General features: G+C 39.3%; 4 protein-coding genes and 1 pseudogene across 4 annotated transcripts; 3 read left to right on the forward strand and 2 right to left on the reverse strand.

Moving 5' to 3' along the window:
- The first annotated feature begins 658 nt into the window (after positions 1-658).
- Positions 659-4238, forward strand: LOC140802560 (uncharacterized; annotated as a pseudogene).
- A 4210-nt stretch (positions 4239-8448) lies between these two features.
- LOC140802552 (pathogenesis-related protein PRB1-2-like) lies at positions 8449-9156 on the reverse strand. Its single transcript, XM_073158083.1, has one exon. The coding sequence runs from the start codon at positions 9123-9125 to the stop codon at positions 8610-8612; it is 516 nt and encodes a 171-aa protein (XP_073014184.1). The 5' UTR covers positions 9126-9156; the 3' UTR covers positions 8449-8609.
- A 1293-nt stretch (positions 9157-10449) lies between these two features.
- On the reverse strand, positions 10450-11190 carry LOC140802553 (pathogenesis-related protein PRB1-3-like). The gene has a single exon (XM_073158084.1). The coding sequence runs from the start codon at positions 11152-11154 to the stop codon at positions 10663-10665; it is 492 nt and encodes a 163-aa protein (XP_073014185.1). The 5' UTR covers positions 11155-11190; the 3' UTR covers positions 10450-10662.
- Positions 11191-12151: 961 nt separating this feature from the next.
- LOC140802559 (DUF21 domain-containing protein At2g14520-like) lies at positions 12152-15505 on the forward strand. The gene is made up of 11 exons (XM_073158089.1): positions 12152-12329; positions 12421-12497; positions 12594-12677; positions 12775-12888; positions 12997-13083; positions 13201-13340; positions 13439-13526; positions 14453-14526; positions 14654-14769; positions 14936-15186; positions 15272-15505. The coding sequence occupies exons 1-11, from the start codon at positions 12152-12154 to the stop codon at positions 15311-15313; spliced, it is 1251 nt and encodes a 416-aa protein (XP_073014190.1). The 3' UTR covers positions 15314-15505.
- A 466-nt stretch (positions 15506-15971) lies between these two features.
- On the forward strand, positions 15972-18820 carry LOC140802551 (uncharacterized). The gene is made up of 10 exons (XM_073158082.1): positions 15972-16293; positions 16452-16513; positions 16603-16664; positions 16756-17490; positions 17711-17786; positions 17872-17967; positions 18047-18148; positions 18219-18338; positions 18410-18471; positions 18547-18820. Exons 1-10 carry the CDS (start codon positions 16140-16142, stop codon positions 18626-18628), a joined length of 1551 nt encoding a protein of 516 aa, XP_073014183.1. The 5' UTR covers positions 15972-16139; the 3' UTR covers positions 18629-18820.
- Positions 18821-20572: the final 1752 nt, after the last annotated feature.

Genomic DNA, 20572 nt, shown 5'->3' on the forward strand with positions numbered 1-20572 from the left:
GAACTAAAAGTAAACGGACTATTTGATATCTCAACTAATTTATTGATATTTATCTTGATTAGCTAGGCTTAGCAGGATCTCAAAGTATTATTGGTTATATAATGACCCCCTCTATAAAGTCTCTCTTTTATATACATATTCTTTTATATGATAGATTAAATTATTATTCTTTTGAAAAAAAAAAGTATAATCTCGATGAGGTGTATTAGGCTTTCACGCACATGGATTTTAAAGTACTTCCCGTCAAAAGTATTGAGCTAGGATAGAGAGAGATGCAACAAAATAACGAGATACGAAGTAGGATTTGCTTATCACTATTTCTTGCTACGTACAATGGCGGTTTAAGCTTGAAGTTAAAATAGTTAGTAGCAGACCAAATAGAGCTACTAGTTTCAGATGGAGCCATGGAGAAACCGCCATCAAGTTACAAGTTACCTTTGCGCGAGTTTCCACGAAACGTGCGTGCATATATGCTTCAAAGAATACCGTGGCCACTTCAAAGAAACAATCGAAGATAATATCAAATTACGTACGTCTGCAAATGAGCTAAGCATTCTTTTGCGTCTGCTACAAGCACATTTTCATTTATTAATTTTTATTTAAACCATATACACGACCTTGCACCTATAAATACTCCAAACTCTCATCTATCCTTTCCATCAGGGATTAGCTCCTAATTAAAGGGATAGATAAACAAAATAGTGATGGCTTTACCTTCCTCTTCCTTCCTAGCTTCCATTGTAATCTTCCTCGCCTTGTTCTCCACCACTACCTTAGCCCAAAACCCCCCCCAAGACTTCCTCGACCCTCACAACTCGGCTAGGGCTGACGTTGGCGTCGCCCCGATGTCGTGGAACGACACGGTAGCGGCGTACGCGCAAGACTACGCCAGCCAAAGGGCGGCCGATTGCCAGCTCGAACACTCCGGCGGGCCCTATGGCGAGAACATCTTCTGGGGAGGGGGCAACAGCTGGACGGCGGCTGACGCCGTGAACTCATGGGTGTCGGAGAAGCAGTACTATGACTACGAGTCTAACTCGTGCTCGGCACCACCAAATGAGAGCTGTGGGCATTACACTCAGGTGGTTTGGGCCAATTCGTTGCAACTTGGATGTGCTGCGGTTACGTGCGATAGCGGTGATACCTTCATAACATGCAACTACTACCCTCCTGGCAACTATGAGGGGGAACGCCCTTATTAGAGGGACGTTACGTTACGTACGTACTTTGCAATTTGCATGCATGATGTACCTAGTGCATGAAGCACACCATGCATGCATGGTATCTACTTAAATAAAACTAAGAGCGATAATGTTAGTTTCTTGTTGTTATGCTTTACTACATGTTTATGTTTGCGCTGGTATATATAATATCGTGTATTCCGATGCATGGAATTAATGCTTTAAAGAATAAAGAGTATGGTTGTTCTTATATCTTCTATGTCATTTCATTTTTCTACGGTACTAAATCAAGCTCACAGTTCTTCATTCGCGTTCGTTATAATCTTTATTATATATTCTTCTTTCTGAGCTTAAGCTTTTGAAAACAGGACCATAATATATATATATATTGTTGTTGCGGGGAAGGTGATAATAAATGGGATTTATCAGTTCTGAACCCAAAACACATAAATTAAAAGAATATAAGAAAAAGAAAACGTCTTCTTAAAAAACCTATAAACCCTCGGCCGGCCATTAAAACGGTGTGTCTGATATCTATAGCGATATTTTAGGAGTGACAAAATATTCTGACAAAAGGTTTTCTAAGTTACAAGGAATGGTAGAACGTTGTTTGAAGAGGTCTAAGCTTTACGTCGATATACTTTGTCGAGTATATCCTAATATCTATACTAGACTCTACTATCTACTATAGGTCAATTCAAAATAACTGAAGGCAGTACATAAAAAACAAGTTTGAAATAAATTAGTAGATGATATGCGTATACATTATTGCAAGTCATATATTTGAAGGCAGTACATAATAAACAAGTTTGAAACTAATTCACCAGTAGTTGGGATGGATGGAGTTCCTACTGACTCCAATTAAAATATGGTATCTTCTTATCTTCTTATGCATTTTTTTTCCCGCGGCAAATGACGTCGAGAATGACAGGCCTAAAAAATATCCCTGAATTTGGTGACAGCATCATTTTCTCTCGGATATGGTGATCATATGAAGCTTCCTCCATTGGTTGTCAACTACTAGACCGCCCAGACCAGCGCCCGGAGGAGGAGTGCATGGCTTTCCTCCACCGCCCGCCGGTGTACTGCGATTCCAACGGCTGTATCGCGCCACCTCCTCCTCGTCCTCCTCCACCACCGCCGCCGCCGCCGGTGTACTAAGGTTGACGATCATTCATGAACCTGGTGGGTGGCAGGGTTGGTATACGGAAGCTTTTTTACAAGTTTTTAATAATTTGGTAGGAGATGGATTAATAAGGTTGGTTTGTGAGGTTGATATATAGTTCTCTCTTTAATTAAAATTTTATATATGTAAAATGTTGAAACAAAAAGACCCACCGAGATGAATAATGAGCCATGGCCGGGCTTTATCTAAACAAACGAGAAGAAAAAGGATAGCCGTCTATAAATTGCATAGGCAAGGGGGGTGAGCTTCCGTTAATGACGAGGCTAAATAATAGCAAGGTCTAAATCTTTCACAATCCCAATTTGTAGGTAATCATTGCCGGCCCCTCGTTAGGGTATTAAAAATGAGTTTTATCTAACTCGCGTTTACTTTTGATCGAGCTCAGTTTACCATTGTTCGACCAAGGAGTACGTTCCTTTGATATAAATTAAGACGGGAGTTTGTGCCTAACAACTTGGGCCATGTTAGGCACAAACAATATATAGACAGGGTTTTTCTACTTCTTATTTCTTTCGTTTTTCTTATTTTTTGCAATCAGAAGTAAGTTCTAACAATATGCTAAAAAGTAGGTCTGGTTGGTACGAACTTTGCTATCATGTTATTTCTCAATCCAAAGGCGAGATTGTCACGTTAGATACCAAATTTGACTTTAGATGCATGCACATTTAAATGTTTGCTATACGATACGAATGTTAACAATGCGTGAAACAGGTAAGGAAGCACGTAGTGATTTCTCTTGTTCTATGTATTCTATTAATCTTTTTGGGCTTCCCGTCAAAAGTATTGAGCTACGATAGAGAGAGATGTAATAAATTAACAATTACGATACGAAGTAGGATTTGCTTATCACTATTTCTTGCTACGCACAATGGCGGTTTAAGCTTGAAGTGAAAATAGTTAGTAGAAAACCAAATAAAGCTACTAGTTTCAGATGGAGCCATGGAGAAGCCGCCATCAAGTTGCAAGTTGCCTTTCCAGTTTCCACGAAAAGTGCGTGCATATATGCTTCAAAGAATACCGTGGCCACATCAAAGAAACAATCGAAGATAATATCAAATTACGTACGTCTGCAAATGAGCTAAGCATTCTCTTGCGTCTGCTACAAGCACATTTTTCATTTATTAATTTTTATTTAAACCATATACACGACCTTGCACCTATAAATACTCCAAACTCTCCTCTATCTCTTTCCATCAGGGATTAGCTTCTAATTAAAGGGATAGAGAAACAAAATAGAGATGGCTTTACCTTCCTCTTCCTTCTTAGCTTCCATTGTAATCTTCCTCGCCTTGTTCTCCACCACTACCTTAGCCCAAAACTCCCCCCAAGACTTCCTCGACCCTCACAACTCGGCTAGGGCTGACGTTGGCGTCGCCCCGATGTCGTGGAACGACACGGTAGCGGCGTACGCGCAAGACTACGCCAGCCAAAGGGCGGCCGATTGCCAGCTCGAACACTCCGGCGGGCCCTACGGCGAGAATATCTTCTGGGGAGGGGGCAACAGCTGGACGGCGGCTGACGCCGTGAACTCATGGGTGTCGGAGAAGCAGTACTACGACTACGAGTCTAACTCGTGCTCGGCACCACCAAATGAGAGCTGTGGGCATTACACTCAGGTGGTTTGGGCCAATTCGTTGCAACTTGGATGTGCTACGGTTACGTGCGATAGCGGTGATACCTTCATAACATGCAACTACTACCCTCCTGGCAACTATGAGGGGGAACGCCCTTATTAGAGGGCGTTACGTTACGTACGTACTTTGCAATTTGCATGCATGATGTACCTAGTGCATGAAGCACACCATGCATGCATGGTATCTACTTAAATAAAACTAAGAGCGATAATGTTAGTTTCTTATTGTTATGCTTTACTACATGTTTATGTTCGCGCTGGTATATATAATATCATGTATTCGAATGCATGGAATTAATGTTTTAAAGAATAATGAGTATGATTGCTATCATATCTTCTATGTTGTTTCATTTTTCTACAGTACCAAATAAAGCTCACAGTTCTTCATTCGCGTTCATTATAATCTTTATTATATATTCTTCTTTCTCAGTTTAAGCTTTTGAAGACAGGACCATAATATATATATTGTTGTTGCCGAGAAGGTGATACTAAAGTGGATTTATCAGTTCTGCATAACCCGAAACACATAAATTTAAAATATATAAGAAATAAATCGTCTTCTTTCAAAACCTAGGCACCACCGTTAAAACGGTGGTTCAGATATTTATAGCGATATATATCCTAGGAGTGACATGGTGTTCTGCCAAAACGGTTTTCCTAAGTTATGTTTGAAGAGGTCTAAGCTTTACGTGGACATACTTAGTCGAATATATCCTAATATCTATCCTTGACTCTACTATCTACTATAGGTCAATTCCAAATAATTGAAGGCAGTGCATAATAAACAAGTTTGAAATATATTAGTAGATGATATGCGTATACATTATTGCAAGCAGTAAAACCCTGACCATCTTTGTATAGAAACAGTAAAACCCTGACCATCTTTGTATAGAATATATCAGAGTTAATTTCTTTCTAGTCTCATCATAGGAGATAAGAAATTGACCTAGTATAGACAAAGCCAACAAAGGTGAACAAATTCTTACATAATTAAAGATGGTAATTAAACTCAGTCTCTAGATATAATTCCAACTCATCTTGCTTCAACTGTACAAGAATGAAATATTATGGCCTGTTTTGGTAGTACATCGATCTTTTTGACTTCTTGCACTAATTGACCAGTTCTTAAGAACGTACTGCAAAATGAATAAGAAAGCCAACAATCACGTTCCTCTACTAGTTTGTCTTAAACGATCCCTGTAATTATGCGGTGAACTAAAAGTAAACGGTCTCTGATTTGATATCTCAACCAATTTATTGATATTTATCTTGATTAACTTGGCTTATCCTTTCAATATCGACTAATATTGCTAACTATTTATTTTCAAAGTCACACGCTTCCATAAAACTATAATTAATCTAGATTATTTAATAAGACTAGAGGAGACTATAATTAAGTTCCACAACGGTTTGATTGTTAAAAAGCATGGGATACTACATGTGACAATTAAAGGAAATGGCGATCTCTCTTTCTCCATCGATGTATTCTAATCTTGTGTTCTTTTTCCGTTACAAATACTGGGCTACGAAGAATATAGAGAGAGATACGACTACCTATTTGACATCTCTTCATCTCTATTCACAACCCCTAGCGAAAGATAATTTAACGACAATTATATCTTCATCTATATGCATACAATCCCATAACTACAAAGTTATCTCTTTATCTCTATCAAATCAACTCCTCAAGGTAATTCACAAACCCCATGGGAGGAGCTACGAAATAGTAATTGTGCATTCGATGCATTTATTATATCTTCCGGAATTATGTGATTAGCTATTGATAAATAAGTCCTTTAGTAGCGTACCAAAGGCTCTTACAACGGTACAGAGAAATCACTACTGGATATAAAAACAAAAACTTTCTCATCGGCCTTGAAATTAGGGTTCTATATTAGTTAGTAAGGGGTATCGAAGTATCTGAAAGATCGGATAATATTAAGGCCGTATCCAATGCGTCTTCGAGGAAGCTGCAAGTAAGAGTCAAGCAATAAGATGCCTTAATTTTCCATGACCGCGCTTACTAATACCTAGTTTTCCTCTAGCTAGGGGCGTACCTAGTAAGCTGTTACTTCTCTTCTATAACTTTTGTTGATCAAAGAGGACATGAGGTCACTATAGTTAATTAATTAGGTTTTTAATTGTCATTACCTAGAGTCTTTGTTCTAGTAAAATTCATCTCCCCTATGTAGCTAATCACCATCAAATTCGATGGCATGGAGAATATGAAAAATGAAGCCATCGATAGGAAACGTCTCTTTAATTCGGCCTCGTTTATTTTCCATGGAATTATCGCCGAGTTTGTCGTTGTTCAAGACTTTCTCTTAAATTTCTTCAAGTCTATGACACGACTCATAAACGGATAGAGCACGGAATGGTAGTTACATGCAGGCCATAGAAATTAAACTACAACAGATTATCCCTTCATTTCCACGAAAGTAGTTATTATTACCATGACCACTTCAAAGAAAGAATTTACCAAGGATAAGATCAAATTACGTACACACAGGAGGAAAGCATGCATCCTTACTTGTGGATATATGCCCAAAACTCCCCCACAAGACTTCCTTGACCCTCGAAACGCTGCTCTGGCCGACGTTGCCAGAATTTCTTTTCTTCTTTACGCTCGCTCAAGAGAATCCTGCAACGATCATTTCATTTTAAGAAAAGAGCCACCCAAAGACTAATGAACAATAAATTAATGGTAAATTTTAGGCCCAAAAGAGTATGGCCGGGGAGCTCAGGAATACTGGCACGAAGGCATATATCAACCACTATAAAGGAACAAAATTCGAAACATACATAATCTATGACACGTGCAAGGATATTAAAACTTAAAACAACAAATAGTTTTTGTGGGAGAGAAAAAGATCAACTCGAATCATTTGTGAGAGAATAGTAGTGATAACACAGCCTTAACTCACTTATTTAGGAATTATGTAAATTAAGTCTATCAACGTATGTAGAAACCAAAGGAGCTTATTACATTAGCAAACCACAACATACACACTTGCTCCATGCATGCATGCAAAGTGATCAACAGCGTGCATGACTCTAATAAGGGCGTTCTCCGTTAACGTTGCCAGGTGGGTCATAGTTGCAAGTAACTCTAGCGCATTTAAGCTGCACCGAATTGGCCCAAACCACCTGAGTGTAATGCCCACAGCTCTTATCTGGTGGTGCCGAGCACGAGTTAGACTCGTAGTCGTAGTTCTGCTTCTCCGATACCCATAAGTTCACGGCGTCAGCCGCCGTCCAGCTGTCGCCCCCCTCCCATGAAGATGTTCTCGCCGTAGAGCCCGCCGGAGTGGACTAGCTGGCAATCGTCCGCCCTTTGGCTGGCGTAGTTTTGGGCGTAGGTCGCCACCGTGTCGCTCCACGATATCTGGCCAACGTTGACGTTGGCCCGAGCGGACTAATGCAGGTCGAGGAAGTCTTGGAGGGGTGTTCTGAGCTAAGGTAATGGTGGAGAACAAGGAGAAGAAGATTACAAACAAAGATAGGAAGAAGGAAGAGGAAGGTAGAGCCATGTCTGTCTATTAATTTTCGTTTGGAACTCCGGTAGAAATCATGGGAGTTTGGAGTTATTTATAGGTGAGTTATAGAAAATTAAATAAAGGAAATGTAAAACTGTAATCACAACTAAGCTCATTTGTAGACGTTATTCGTGTTCGACGTGAGCTTAACGTCCCAACAAATGGGGGCTTCTTTGTGGACGATGTCTTTCGAACAACACTTGTCGGATTATGTTATATAACGTCATTAATTAGTTGAATTGGACACTATTTGTTCGTTATATATATATATATATATATTCCATTGAGAGAGTAAACCCATCCAACCCTGATGACGGGTCGTAGCTAATTTTTCTTTTAATCTTACAAAATTGTAAATTTTATACCTTTAGTTTGATATTTTTTTTGTTGACTACTGACTGGAATTTTTACTGTTTGACTGGAGCATTGTTTGTTGACTGCTGACTTACCTATTGACTGCACCATTAGATGGGCTGGGCTGCAAATGGAGTCCATGTCAGAGCTCGGCCCAAATATTTGCGAACAATTTAGCTACAGTGATCAGTGATGCATTGCCTGTGGGCCATTTTGCTAGCTGAGGAGGTCTGACGTGGCCTTCCATCAATATTGCGTCACGCAAAGTTAATTCCTGATAATAATTAAAGAAAATATAGGGTTCTTTTGTAAATAGGCACCTAAGTAAACTTAAATTAAAAAAAAAAAAACAACCTTACGTTTTCAAATTTACAACTCGTATGAGATAATTCAGGCATAATCTTTTCCTTTTTTTCTCATCTTGCAAGTTAACCTTCTGAATTATATAATACCATGACTGCTGAGTTCTTACTCCCTACAGAGGTAGTCAGGCATTTGGGATAATTAATTGGAAAATATAGATGGTTATTTGCAGTGAAACCCCTGGAAAAGATAAAATTGCAAACAACAACAGCATAACCAAATTTATTTATAAAACTAAAACACCACACTGGGCCATACAGACGTCTTCCCCGTAGGTTCCACCAGCTAGATCTTCTCGATGGCCTTATTTAGAGAGAGAAAGAGCTAGTGTAAACATTATATATAGCCTAGTGTAGCTATATAATTGACCAAGTATCTTCATCAAAAGGACGTCCCCCATTGATGTTACCAGGAGGATCATAGTTGCAAGTAATAAAGATTCCACCATTGTTACACACCACTCTCGCACATCCAATCCTTACCGAGGTACGCCACACCACCTGAGTGTAATGCCCGCAGACCTTTCCGGCGGCGCACGTGTTGGCGGCGTAGTTGTAATCCTTCTTCTCCGACACCCACAAGTTGACGGCGTCGGCCGCCGACCAGGCTTTACCGGAGCCCATGAATATGTTCTCACCGTAACGCCCACCGGAGTGGATTAACCGGCAATCTCCTCTCCTCTGGTTGGCGTAATCCTGCGCGAACGCCGCCACGGTGGCGTCCCAAGTCACCGGGCCGACGCGGTCGACGGCGCGGGCGGAGTTGTGGGCCCTTACGAAGTCTTGCGGAGTGTTTTGGGCTAGGGTGGTTTGAACCATGGCTACTGCCATGGCACAAATTAAAGCAAAGGCTCTGGTTGATGAGTACCCCATTGTTGAAGTCGAACACTATTGGATGGATGAAGTTTTCCTTTAGAAGGAAGGGGGTATTATATAGTTGATTAATGTTGAAGAAGTCTAAGCTTAGCCTGGATAAACTAGTACTCGAATATACATACTATTCTCGAGTATAGTATATATCTACAGGAAGTCAATTTAAAAAACTGGGATATAGTAGTAAATGATACGCAGATATATTATTACAAGTTCCATGTGACGATTTACCCAGACGATCATAAAACTAACCCTATAATTAATGCAATATGAAACTTATTAGGACTCCTAATAGATCTCTTTATGAACCTAGCATAAACCAGGCAAACGTGAAATAATTCTCACATAATTTAAGATGTTTAATTATCTCAGTATAAATGTACACACAATTCTATCTTATCATGCTTCAATAATACAGTAGTGAACATATTCCTGAAATGATCGATCTATTAGCACAACAATCTCGTCGTACGTTCTTATCTTAATTAAATTCTTAATTGACCAGTTCTCCTGAATGGTGACAAGAACTTGTACCAAAATAATTAGAAAAACCGCAACAATCACGTTCCTGTATAGTAAATTGGTCTTATAATCCTTTTAATTATGAAGAATCAAACGGACTCTGATTTGATATCTCAACTAATCTATGATGTTTATCTTATCTTGTCTTGGCAGGATCTGAAAGATATTAAATCATAAGTAACAGTATAATGGTATAATCCACCATAATATGCTATGTCTTAATTGTTAAGTCTTTCGCTTAACAACTTGCTTTTGGTCCCCTCTAATCCTCTAATATAGTTTCTCTTTTCTATACCTTTGCTTCCCTATGATCATAGTTAATTTGGAACTAAAAAAACTATACTGTTGATCCTTCTTTTCTTATTTTAATTTTATTTTAGCAAGTTGTTCGCCTATCTATCGGAAGTCAAAATTCGTGCCAACAAATAACTGGAGAAAAAAAAAAGTCGATACGTGTACTAGTAGCTATTGGTGCAAGAAGTCTAGGTCTTGTATTAGCCATCCAAGAGACTATAGCATGTAGTGCTCTAGTCTGTACTTTTCCACATATATAGTTAATGACCGGCCTAGCATTAATTTATTGCTTATAATTTTGGGGCTAATCACTTGTAAAAAAATCTTAGTTATTTTAATCTAATTTGTAATATAGGTTTGGTATTGCATGTGATACGTATGTAAGTTTTTAGATAGTTACAGGTGTAGATTGCGTAATTATATCGAGAAGGTTCACTTGGTAAAATTTTCTGAATGTTATCTAGTTTGAATTTGAATGGTTTGTTCATCATGCAGTTATAAGAACGGGTTTCAAACATGAAACAGCAAAATTAAAATTATAGATAGATGCACGAACTTTCTACTGCCAGGCTACAGATCATCCACTCCAAGATAGCAGAAACAATAACAGCATAACTTATTCGCCTTATTCGCTATAACACGTAATGGCCTTAGTGCAATACTTATTCGAGAGAGGTATAAGTATATATTACCATACCATATCTTCTAGCTATAGGCCTTGTTAGTAAGGGCGTTGCCCTACTATATTACCTCGAGGATAATAGTCACAGATAATAAAGATGCCACCGTTGTTGCAAACAACCCTAGCACATCCAATATTAGTGGATGCACGCCACACCACCTGAGTATAATGCCCACAAACTTTTCCGGCCGCGCAAGTATTGGAGTTATAGTCGTAGTACTGCTTCTCCGCCACCCATGCATTGACGGCATCCGCCGCGGTGAAGGCGGCGCCAAAACCTTCGAAGAGGTTCTCGCCGTAAGGGCCCCCGGAGTGCACCAAGTTGCAATCACCAATCCTTTGGTTGGCATAGTTCTGCGCGTATGCCGCCACGGTTGTGTTCCACGTCACCTGGCCGACACCGACGGCGGCGCGCGCGGTGTTGTGGGCATTGACGAAGTCTTGTGGAGAGTTTTGGGCTAGAGTTTTGTGTACCATGGCTAGAGCCATGATACTAATCAAAGTGACGACTAGGTTTGATGAGCATGCCATGGTAGAACACTAAATAGATGGTGGATGATGTGCACCTTGTGAATGGAGGGGTTTATATAGTTGATGAATGTGGAAAAATTGCAAACTTTGCGTGGAAAAATGGTTGCTTGGAATGATCAAAAGCCACAAACTCGTTTCTGGAGTACGCCTAGAGAAGCTGAGTCTCATGTGGATTCATAGATAGAATACATGTACCAGGATTTTCTTCTAGATACGTACACTTTCAGGAAAGTCCAACATTGGTTAATTATTGGGTTTTTAATTTTTCATCACTTAGAGTCTCAGTTCAATTCATCTCCCCTACACGTCTAATCAGCACCATCATCTTCAAATTCCATGGCGTGGAGATATATGACAATGAAGCCATCCAAACCATCTCTTTCCCTCGTTCGTTATTCCATGGACGCATGCATCTTCAGGGAGGACTTATCACCGACTTTGGCGTTGAAGACTAGCTAGCTCTTTTAATTTCTTCGAGTCTAGAATACGACTTTATTTAACCGACGGAGCACGGAATAGTATATATGCAGGAGAGAAACTATAAAGGAAATTCATCGTAATACCTATACTACCCAATCTATTTGGGGGGCTATAATCCTGTCTGGTTTAGTACTAACTTAATCGAGATGGGGAGTCTATTCTTAATTCTCTTGGCATCCTTTGATTGGGCCGGGCCTAGTTCTCTCTACATATGGGCTGGGCCTTACTTCTCAAGCCCGACCCGACCCGGTAAGCCCTAATCCATTTCGAATCCCCCCAGACTCGGTCCAAGATAAAAACCAATCAAGCGGACTACCTCCAGACGAGTACGAGTGGGCCCAACCAAATCGCCACCCGTCGCTTCCCCCCGTTACGATAGCCGACACTAGCGCCATCTTAGTTAACCTGCCGCAAAAACGAAGGCACGAGGAGAACAAAGAGAAGACGTCGAAGGAGAAGCAAATTAGTACGAGGTTATAAAGTGATCGACCGAGATTAGTAGCGGTAGTGATAGTGGATGGCGGTGGAGTACGACTGCTGCGGAGTGGAGTTCTTCGTACACGTGGCGATCATCGTGGTGCTGGTCCTCTTCGCTGGTCTCATGTCGGGTCTAACCTTGGGTCTCATGTCGCTCAGCCTCGTCGATCTCGAGGTCCTCGCCAAGTCCGGCACCCTGCAGGATCGCAAGCACGCCGGTGACTGATCGATCCACCACCTCCTTCTTCTTCCATCTTTGGTAGATTCCACCAATGTCATTGTTTTTGTTTTCTTTTCTTTTTTTTGTAGCTAAAATATTGCCTGTTGTGAAGAAGCAACATCTGCTCCTATGTACTCTTCTCATCTGCAATTCCGCCGCCATGGAGGTAATCTTTCTTTTAACTCATGACCAAAAACTCTGGATGTTCTTGAATTAATGCATTTGGATTTGATTTCTTTTCTTTTCTTTTCTCCTGATCCAGGCTTTGCCTATCTTTCTCGATAGTTTGGTTACAGCATGGGGTGCGATTTTGATCTCGGTCACATTGATACTTCTATTCGGTGAGGTGAGCCTTTCAAGGTCACAAAAATTCTTAATGGTTGCAGAATAATCAATAACATCCTAAAGATGCAAAATTTTCTTTTATCTCTGTGTATAAACAGATCATTCCACAGTCTGTTTGTTCTCGTCATGGATTAGCAATTGGAGCAACGGTTGCTCCGGTAGTTCGTGTACTTGTCTGGATATGCTTTCCTGTGGCGTATCCAATCAGCAAGGTTCCTCCTATCCTTTTTCTAATGGGGCGCAGTTGTGAAGAGTTGAGTTTTCTCAGCAACTACTATGCATTGCAATGATCTCTGAATTCAGATCTTTAATTCTTTCAGTTATTGGATTATATGCTAGGGGATGGTCATGTAGCTCTCTTCCGCCGCGCTGAGCTGAAAACACTAGTTAAGTTGCATGGAAATGAGGTGACTTTAGGTTCTCTAGGCTCATGGATTTTATTCTCTCTCTCTCTCTAGCATTCCATTGGAATCAAGAAGCTAATAATGTATTTGTAAATTCAATGCTTTCGATTCTGCGAGCAGGCTGGAAAAGGAGGGGAGTTAACCCATGACGAAACAACCATCATCGCTGGAGCACTTGAGCTCACTGAGAAGACAGCTAGGAATTCCATGACCCCTTTGTGTCAAACCTTTGCCATTGATGTCAACAGAAATCTTGATAGGCCAGTTATTCATTTGTTTCTTATTTAGAATCAAGGGAAGCATGATGGCCTTGTTAACTGAATGTTAGCCTCATTGTCACTTATCTAATTTTGTGCAGGATTTTAATGAGAGAGATTTTGGACAAGGGTCATAGTCGAGTGCCAGTTTTTTATGAGAAAAAGACAAACATAATTGGAGTTATACTGGTAACATCATGCATTAACACTCTGTTGGAATTGAAATTGTATGCATTTGTGTTGTTTGCAGTAATGTTGCATCATTATTTAGGTTATGACTATTGTGATTTGATTTTGAACATTTAGTGTCAACTTCACTTATTTACTTGCCATAACACCTTAGTCACAGTGACCCCAGGAATCTTCTTTATGTAGGATGGAGTTGAGACTATACAAAACTATACATGAATTTCAATAGCGGACTGATATGCAATGGAGTCGCTGAAAATTGTTAGACAAAAGAAGTTTACTTAAGCAAGTATTGGAATGATGATGATCAACAAAATAGATGAAATTATCATCCTTGCATCACTCATTATGCTTGAATATATATTGCCACTGTTGCCAAGTTTCTTTATCTATTGAAACAATAAAACTTCCGAAAATTAGCAGCAACAATATAACAGTGCAGTGCCGTGATTTTTTTTTGTATCCTGGAAGTATTCTAACATTTCAGTAAAATTTTGATAAGATGTGCATGTGTAGTCCCATAAATTTGCACATAAAGTATTCAAATGCATTCATAACCTGATATATCCATAGTTGTTGGTATGCAAATGGATAGCTGTTTGTTCTAATATACTATTCATTTACTCATTGAATTCTAGGGGATCATTTCCCCAGATATTTTCAGCTCTGTGTTTTTCCAGTGATTGCTCCTAGGAACAGGGCCACAATATTGCAGGAATATCTGATGATAAGGACACATTAAATTTAAGATGCTTAGACTGAGAATGACGACTAAGATTGTTGATTCATTGAGCTATAATGTGTATTTTGTTCACAAGGATGAACTAATCTTTGATGCTGTTCTCTTTTAGTTCTACCATGCTTTTTAGTAGTTATAAATCTGTGTATACTCTTATATGTTCTGGAATGTCTTCACTAAATTATAGGTGAAGAATTTATTATCCATACACCCTGATGATGAGATTCCGGTTAAGAATGTCACAATTCGCAAGATCCCACGGTATGGTTTTTAGTTGATAGCCATCATACTTGGATTAGGTTGGTTTTGGTGGACATATACTTCGTGATTTAGAAGATATATAGATTTTTAACTGATTCATCTATATACTATATCTGTTGATTTGAAGGGTCACAGAAGACATGCCTCTATATGACATCTTAAATGAGTTTCAAAAGGGTCATAGCCACATGGCGATCGTCGTTAAGAAAAACAATCTGACTGAAAATAACAGCCTGGATGGTGGTAAGATACATATAACCTTTATAGAGCTTACTTATATCTTTCCACGTGTTAATTTTGAGCTGGCTACTGTGGAACATTCAGGCTTTCTTTTGCATGATCATTATGTTCCTAATAGTTTTCCTGGTTTTGCTCTGGAATACTATATTGGGGACCAAAAAAATACAAGATTTGAGTCTAGACATTGATGTCGATCAGAAGCCTATTGACAAAGTGGTGAAAATTACCAAACCGCTGCACAGATGGAAGAGCTATCCCAACTCTCAGATTTCTAGTAGAGGCAATAGAGTTAGAAGATGGTCAAGGGATTCTACAGCAAATGTTCTGCATATAAATGACACAGACCTACAACCATTCAATGAGTACGAAGAAGCAATCGGGATAATAACAATGGAGGATGTCATTGAAGAGCTATTGCAGGTATTCTAATGAATCTTTACTTTATTATGACTGGTAGCAAATAAAAGAAAGAAAATTATTCATCTACTATTACTTATTCATGCAGGAAGAGATCTTTGATGAGACTGACGTTCACGAGGATCAATAGCACTCCTTTCTTCTGTTTTTTGGGGCAAATTTTGTGCTCTAAATGCCTCTTACTATGTGTAAGGCAGTATGATGAGCATGACAGTAAAGCTGATTTTTTATTTCCTTTTCTTTTGGGCAAGAATTTATGTCCAGTGGTGGCAATGACTAGGAGTTTCATTTTCCATAGTTAGAAGTACGATGATAACTTTTAGCTTCAGACATGTATATATATATATATATATATAAAAGCCCCACTGGGATAAGAGGTCAAAATGCACATCCAAGGGTCGAGAACTCAGATAGTATCCTTTGCGGGGTGCAACCAAAATCCATCGTACAACCAGGGCTCGGCAGTGTGGAATTCTAGCTCAAAACTTAAAAATCACACAATTTTAAAGTTAATATGCGTTTATTTATTTATTTTTTTCTTCCATGGTTTCATTATTTGATAATCGATTAGATTTAGCTCTTTAAATTTATTATTTATCTTTTCTTTTTCATGCTCTTGGATTCTTTAGGGCTTCACTGACTAGCTCTTTTGCCAAACGGTCGAATCAGTTAAATTCATCAGATGTGACCACATACGAATCTATTTTATGAGTCGCTCCGCAGAAATATTTTATGCGGACAGTTGCACCTCCTTTTCTTCATCACTGCCCTGTTTATTTAAATTTCTTGTCCAAAAAGCCGCTCCAACGGCTAGTTTCGGACCAGTGGAATACATTCAAGCCTCTTTAGATTTGAAACTGAAGGCAAATCTGGAAGAGGAGAAACCCCATAAGGAAATTACCCATTGAATAAGTTCCAAAGATCCCTTCTTTCTCTGGTTTCTTGTTTGCTTTGGAATGGAGGATCTAAGGCTAGACTTGATGAGGAAATCGGCAGTAATCGAAGAAGATGATGAGATTTACGAGGATATCGAGGCTCCGAAGTTCGTCGATTTCACCGTCCCTGATCGGTCTCGTCCAGACGATAGCTCTTGGTTCTGCGTTCGTATCGGTAAGTACTCCTATCGCTTGGTTCTCTGAACGATTTGAACTGGGTTTTTACCTTGTGATCAATAAATTCTTTCTCTTTTCCTCTTGAAAGATTCAATTCTGATGCTAGGACACTTGAATTGTATATCAGATTTGTGACACTGAATTTTTTTTGTTTAGGGTGCAACCAAAATCATGAGCAAGTCGACCCTGATGCTTTGCATAAACATTTCGTGCTTCGGGTTAGTTTGCAGTTCTTGCTACATCTTTTATTCTCTATCCTTTCCGATCATTTTGCATCTCATTTAGACCAAACCCACGAATTCAACAGGTGATGGCAGCAAGAAGCCCCAATGTTCGACTTCATAAATCTCTATATCGACAAGATGGAAGGTACCATCTACTACCTGATTGCCTTTTTAATCTGAATAAAAAAATGTGATATGATCTAGAAAAAATGTAAAAGGAAGCGCATCTCTTTCAGATCAAGTTTAAAATGCCCTCATTCTGCACCTGCAAAGCCACCCAAGTGTAGAATTATGAGAGCGAGCACTGTCACTTCCATTCCCGAGAAGATGGCGAATGCCAAGATCAAGAATCACCCAATTTCCAGCTTGAGATCCACACCAACCCAACCAAAGACAAGAGCTCAAGCCCCAACTGCAGAGAAGGCCTTAACGACGCCGCGGAACAGAAAATCCTTAGCCAAGCAGGAGCCTTTTCTTAGTGTAAAGTATCAAAAGAGACCAATTGCAGCCCCTAGAAATGGAACTGTCGTTAAGGCATTATTTGCCAACATGCCAAAGGAAGCAACTGAGAACACTCCTCCTCCTCCTAAGAGCCAAATCCCAGTGTCTGATGTCTGCACCAAGATGAAGAAGCTCAACTTAGCTAGCAAGAAGAAGATTGTACCTAGCCGATACTTATCCAGTACAAAGGGCTCGAATAGAGGTGAAGAATCGGCAACGAATTCGAAGAAGACAAATTTAAGTTCTTTACGGAAATGTAATCACCCGGGGCTAGAAGAAAGGAAGAACAAAACAAAGATTCCCCCTTCTTCTAATACAACAGAATGTGCAAGCTCCAATGACTTGACAACACAAAACTTCAAAGAAGATTTAGAAAGTAAACATTTACTTCTGCAAGATCCCAAAAATGTGGAGCACGTTAATGAATTTGATGACGATAAGGAAAATGTTTCGGTCAGCGATAAAACCAGGTAACTGAGAGCATTATGACTTCATTGGTTTCCACTTTTTAGTCCTTGGTTGAACATGAGACTAACCATACCAGGTTGATATAATCTGCAACCAATGAATAGGGTATGATATATAGTTTCATTACTGCATTCATAGCTTTGATATATCTACATTTTGATGATTTTCTCTTCATATCCCCGATAAAATTATACTTACTCTTGTACTGTGAAATGATGCTAGAGATGTGATTCCAAACACAGCGCATTATAAAAGTGAAAACTTGCAGTCCAGGACGAGTGAGAATGTCCCTCAAAAGGTTTTAAAGTTTATTCTTTCTTTTGTTCTTTCTTGCATATTAGCTTCATCATGTTGACTGGTTCTGAAACTTCATCATGGTGTAGGTAATAAAAGCACAACACAAGTCTCATGGCAATTCCGACAACGGGGGGAAGCAGAAGAAAACTACGAATCCAAAGCCTTTTAGACTAAGAACTGATGTGAGTTCCCTTTGAGGTTATACAATCAACTACTACATTTGGCTCTTTAGATGAATTTAACAATATAAGCTGTATTCAGGAAAGAGGGATCCTGAAAGAGGCAAATTCAGAAAGAAGGCGGCTTCAGATTGAACCACAGAAAGAGACTAAGACTGCCTTCGGGCATGGAGATGGAATATGCGTACGTTTACCATTTCACTATTCTCTTTCTTTCTTTCTACAAGTTAATTAAAAATATTCACTTGATGCAGCAAAATAAAAGAAAATCTCACGGAAAGAGCAGCAAGGTAATCAAACAAAGAAGCAGTGCAACAGCAAGACAAGTAGAAGAAACCAAATTGGTTTCAAGCAATCTTCAATTGCAGAAGAAGGTAAAGTTCTTTATTTTTAGTTCTTCAGTGAAACGGGATTTTGAACATTATTAGTTCAATACAAATTGCAGCTGGAGACTCGCAAGGAGACAGCAAAGGTGGCATCATCAAAAAGAAGTGTAAAGACTGCAAGGTTCTACTTCTCACAGTATATCCAATGAACTTAATCCTCCTATATAGATCGTCACCATTTCTTCCTTTCTTGCAGCTTGACATCAGGAAAGAGTAGACCATGTCCTCACATGAAAAAAAAAACAAGAGAAGAGAAAAGCACCAACCAAAACTCCTAAAGCCTGAAAGAGAAAAAGACGGCAAGTCTTGTACCAAAATCTAAAAGTGTGACTGACTTCTACTTGCCTTTTGCGTTCAATTGTTTAATTGAATTCATTTGTTGTTGGCTACTTCAAACGTAAGCTACACAGTATAATACAATGCAAAAGATACGCGGGTTTCAAATGATTTGGGCCCAATGGGCCAAAACACGTGCGAAGGTCTAGCAGAGCAGCGAAACATCTGGCATATCGTCTAATTGCCACGTGGAAACCTGGGCCTACGTGTACCAGAGTAAAGACAAGCCGCACATGGTTTAAGCTTTGTCCTTTGCTTCGATGCGGCTATTTAACCATTTAAACTCCATCCATCGCCATGATTCGGACACACACACACACAAAAAACCTCATGTGCTCAGCCCACATTTTCATGTGGTTACATGCACGAATTATTAGTGTACAAGACCCACACCGAACTTATTAATTATTATACTTCAAAAAAATTAAGATCGGGTTAATATGGGCTCGAAAACTTCCTAAAAAGTTTCTTTAAAATAGTAGTATTATTATTTTTGGGGATGGATGGATGGATATAGAGAATTTAAATTACGTGCTTCCCTTACCCACCTACCTACCTCCCTACCTCAATTGTGATTTTCAGGTGTCGGTGGCTCTAATTTCTAACCATCATCTCTATTATATGCCGACACAATTTTATGCAACCCACGTTTTTGAATGGCTGGAATTGTGGATTTTTGCTTATCTTTACCCATTTTATCTGCCTATTTGTCGGACTCTCAAAATAAAATTTGAAAATTGGATATTAATTGTTTGTATTTATACGAATCAAGTTGGGGCTAAAAAATAAAATCGAGCAGTATCTCAATGAGCATTTAGATCGCACTCGCATGTGCCTTGTCGGAGGATGCGCTGCAATGCTGCGAATCCTTAACCTCATCCGCCCACTTGATTGATGCTCAACCTCTCTCTACTTCTTTCCAACATTTTTGTTCAATGCTACTAACAAATGAAATTGAGTTGAATAGTTTGCGTTAAAGGGAGTATCTGCAAGTAATTAGGGCCAGCATAGTGGGGCCATTTAGTAGCGAAAATTTAAACCCAAACAGGGAGGGGGCCAAAAGACAAAAGGCAGACAGAGACATTGGCACCACAACATCAACTTTATTAGTGCAGTGACTTCATAAACCCAAGCAACCAGCCATTTATTTTTATAACTAAATACTCTAAGCACCGACGCCAAATGCTCTCATAGCAATGCGTTTCCACTTAATTATTATTTTTATCAAGCTTCCCCTTTCACTTCGATCAAAAAGATAAATTATACGGAATGGGAGGGACTAAAGTGTATTTTTTATTTAAAAAGAGAGAGTAAAATAGGGGGAGAGTTGACGTGCGCGGCCGCTGATTAAGCCCAGACCGGGGCGCACGACAGGGGCCCCTCGCCGGCCGCCGGCGCCGATCGTGGAGAGATAGAGGGGCGTGTAACGACGGACACGCGGCGGTTTGCTAAGAGTTGGGTTCACGTTCCAATTGTAATTAAAAAAGAGAGAGCGAGAGAGATGATATTGTTTACGTGACTGTAGTGTCCCAGTGTTATTATACTATTTTATGTGTATACTTATGTTATATAATAATCTTGTGTTTAGGAATAAAGGATGACATTAAATGATGGTACGCTCTTATTAACAACAAATGTTGACGACTTCTACTACAACCTACGCCGATATAAATTTTTCCCCCAATTGATAAAAAAAAACGAGTACTTATTTGCAAATTGCCATGTGAAAATTTGCTCTCTCTCTTTTCTTTTCTTTTTCAAAATATCTTGGCAAAATAAAAATATCAATAAAGCAAGAAAAATAATTACCTGTAAGACGACCCGTGCCACTTTGGTATTTTACTTGTAGATAGGAAAAACAAAAGAAAAGAATTTTGGATGACTAA

This window comes from Typha latifolia, unplaced genomic scaffold (assembly GCF_019914945.1).
Source record: "Typha latifolia isolate L0001 unplaced genomic scaffold, TyphaL0001v2 contig_30, whole genome shotgun sequence".
NCBI lineage: Eukaryota > Viridiplantae > Streptophyta > Magnoliopsida > Poales > Typhaceae > Typha > Typha latifolia.

What these genes read in the sequence shown, in the direction of transcription:
- LOC140802552 (XM_073158083.1), bottom strand. Translation starts at nt 9,125, where the DNA reads ATGGGGTACTCATCAACCAGAGCCTTTGCTTTAATTTGTGCCATGGCA.
- LOC140802553 (XM_073158084.1), bottom strand. Translation starts at nt 11,154, where the DNA reads ATGGCATGCTCATCAAACCTAGTCGTCACTTTGATTAGTATCATGGCT.
- LOC140802559 (XM_073158089.1), top strand. Translation starts at nt 12,152, where the DNA reads ATGGCGGTGGAGTACGACTGCTGCGGAGTGGAGTTCTTCGTACACGTG. An exon ending in GCAATTCCGCCGCCATGGAG is followed by an intron (nt 12,498 to 12,593) that starts GTAATCTTTCTT and finishes CTCCTGATCCAG; the next exon opens with GCTTTGCCTATCTTTCTCGA. An exon ending in ACAATTCGCAAGATCCCACG is followed by an intron (nt 14,527 to 14,653) that starts GTATGGTTTTTA and finishes GTTGATTTGAAG; the next exon opens with GGTCACAGAAGACATGCCTC.
- LOC140802551 (XM_073158082.1), top strand. Translation starts at nt 16,140, where the DNA reads ATGGAGGATCTAAGGCTAGACTTGATGAGGAAATCGGCAGTAATCGAA. An exon ending in TTGGTTCTGCGTTCGTATCG is followed by an intron (nt 16,294 to 16,451) that starts GTAAGTACTCCT and finishes TTTTTTGTTTAG; the next exon opens with GGTGCAACCAAAATCATGAG. An exon ending in CTATATCGACAAGATGGAAG is followed by an intron (nt 16,665 to 16,755) that starts GTACCATCTACT and finishes CATCTCTTTCAG; the next exon opens with ATCAAGTTTAAAATGCCCTC.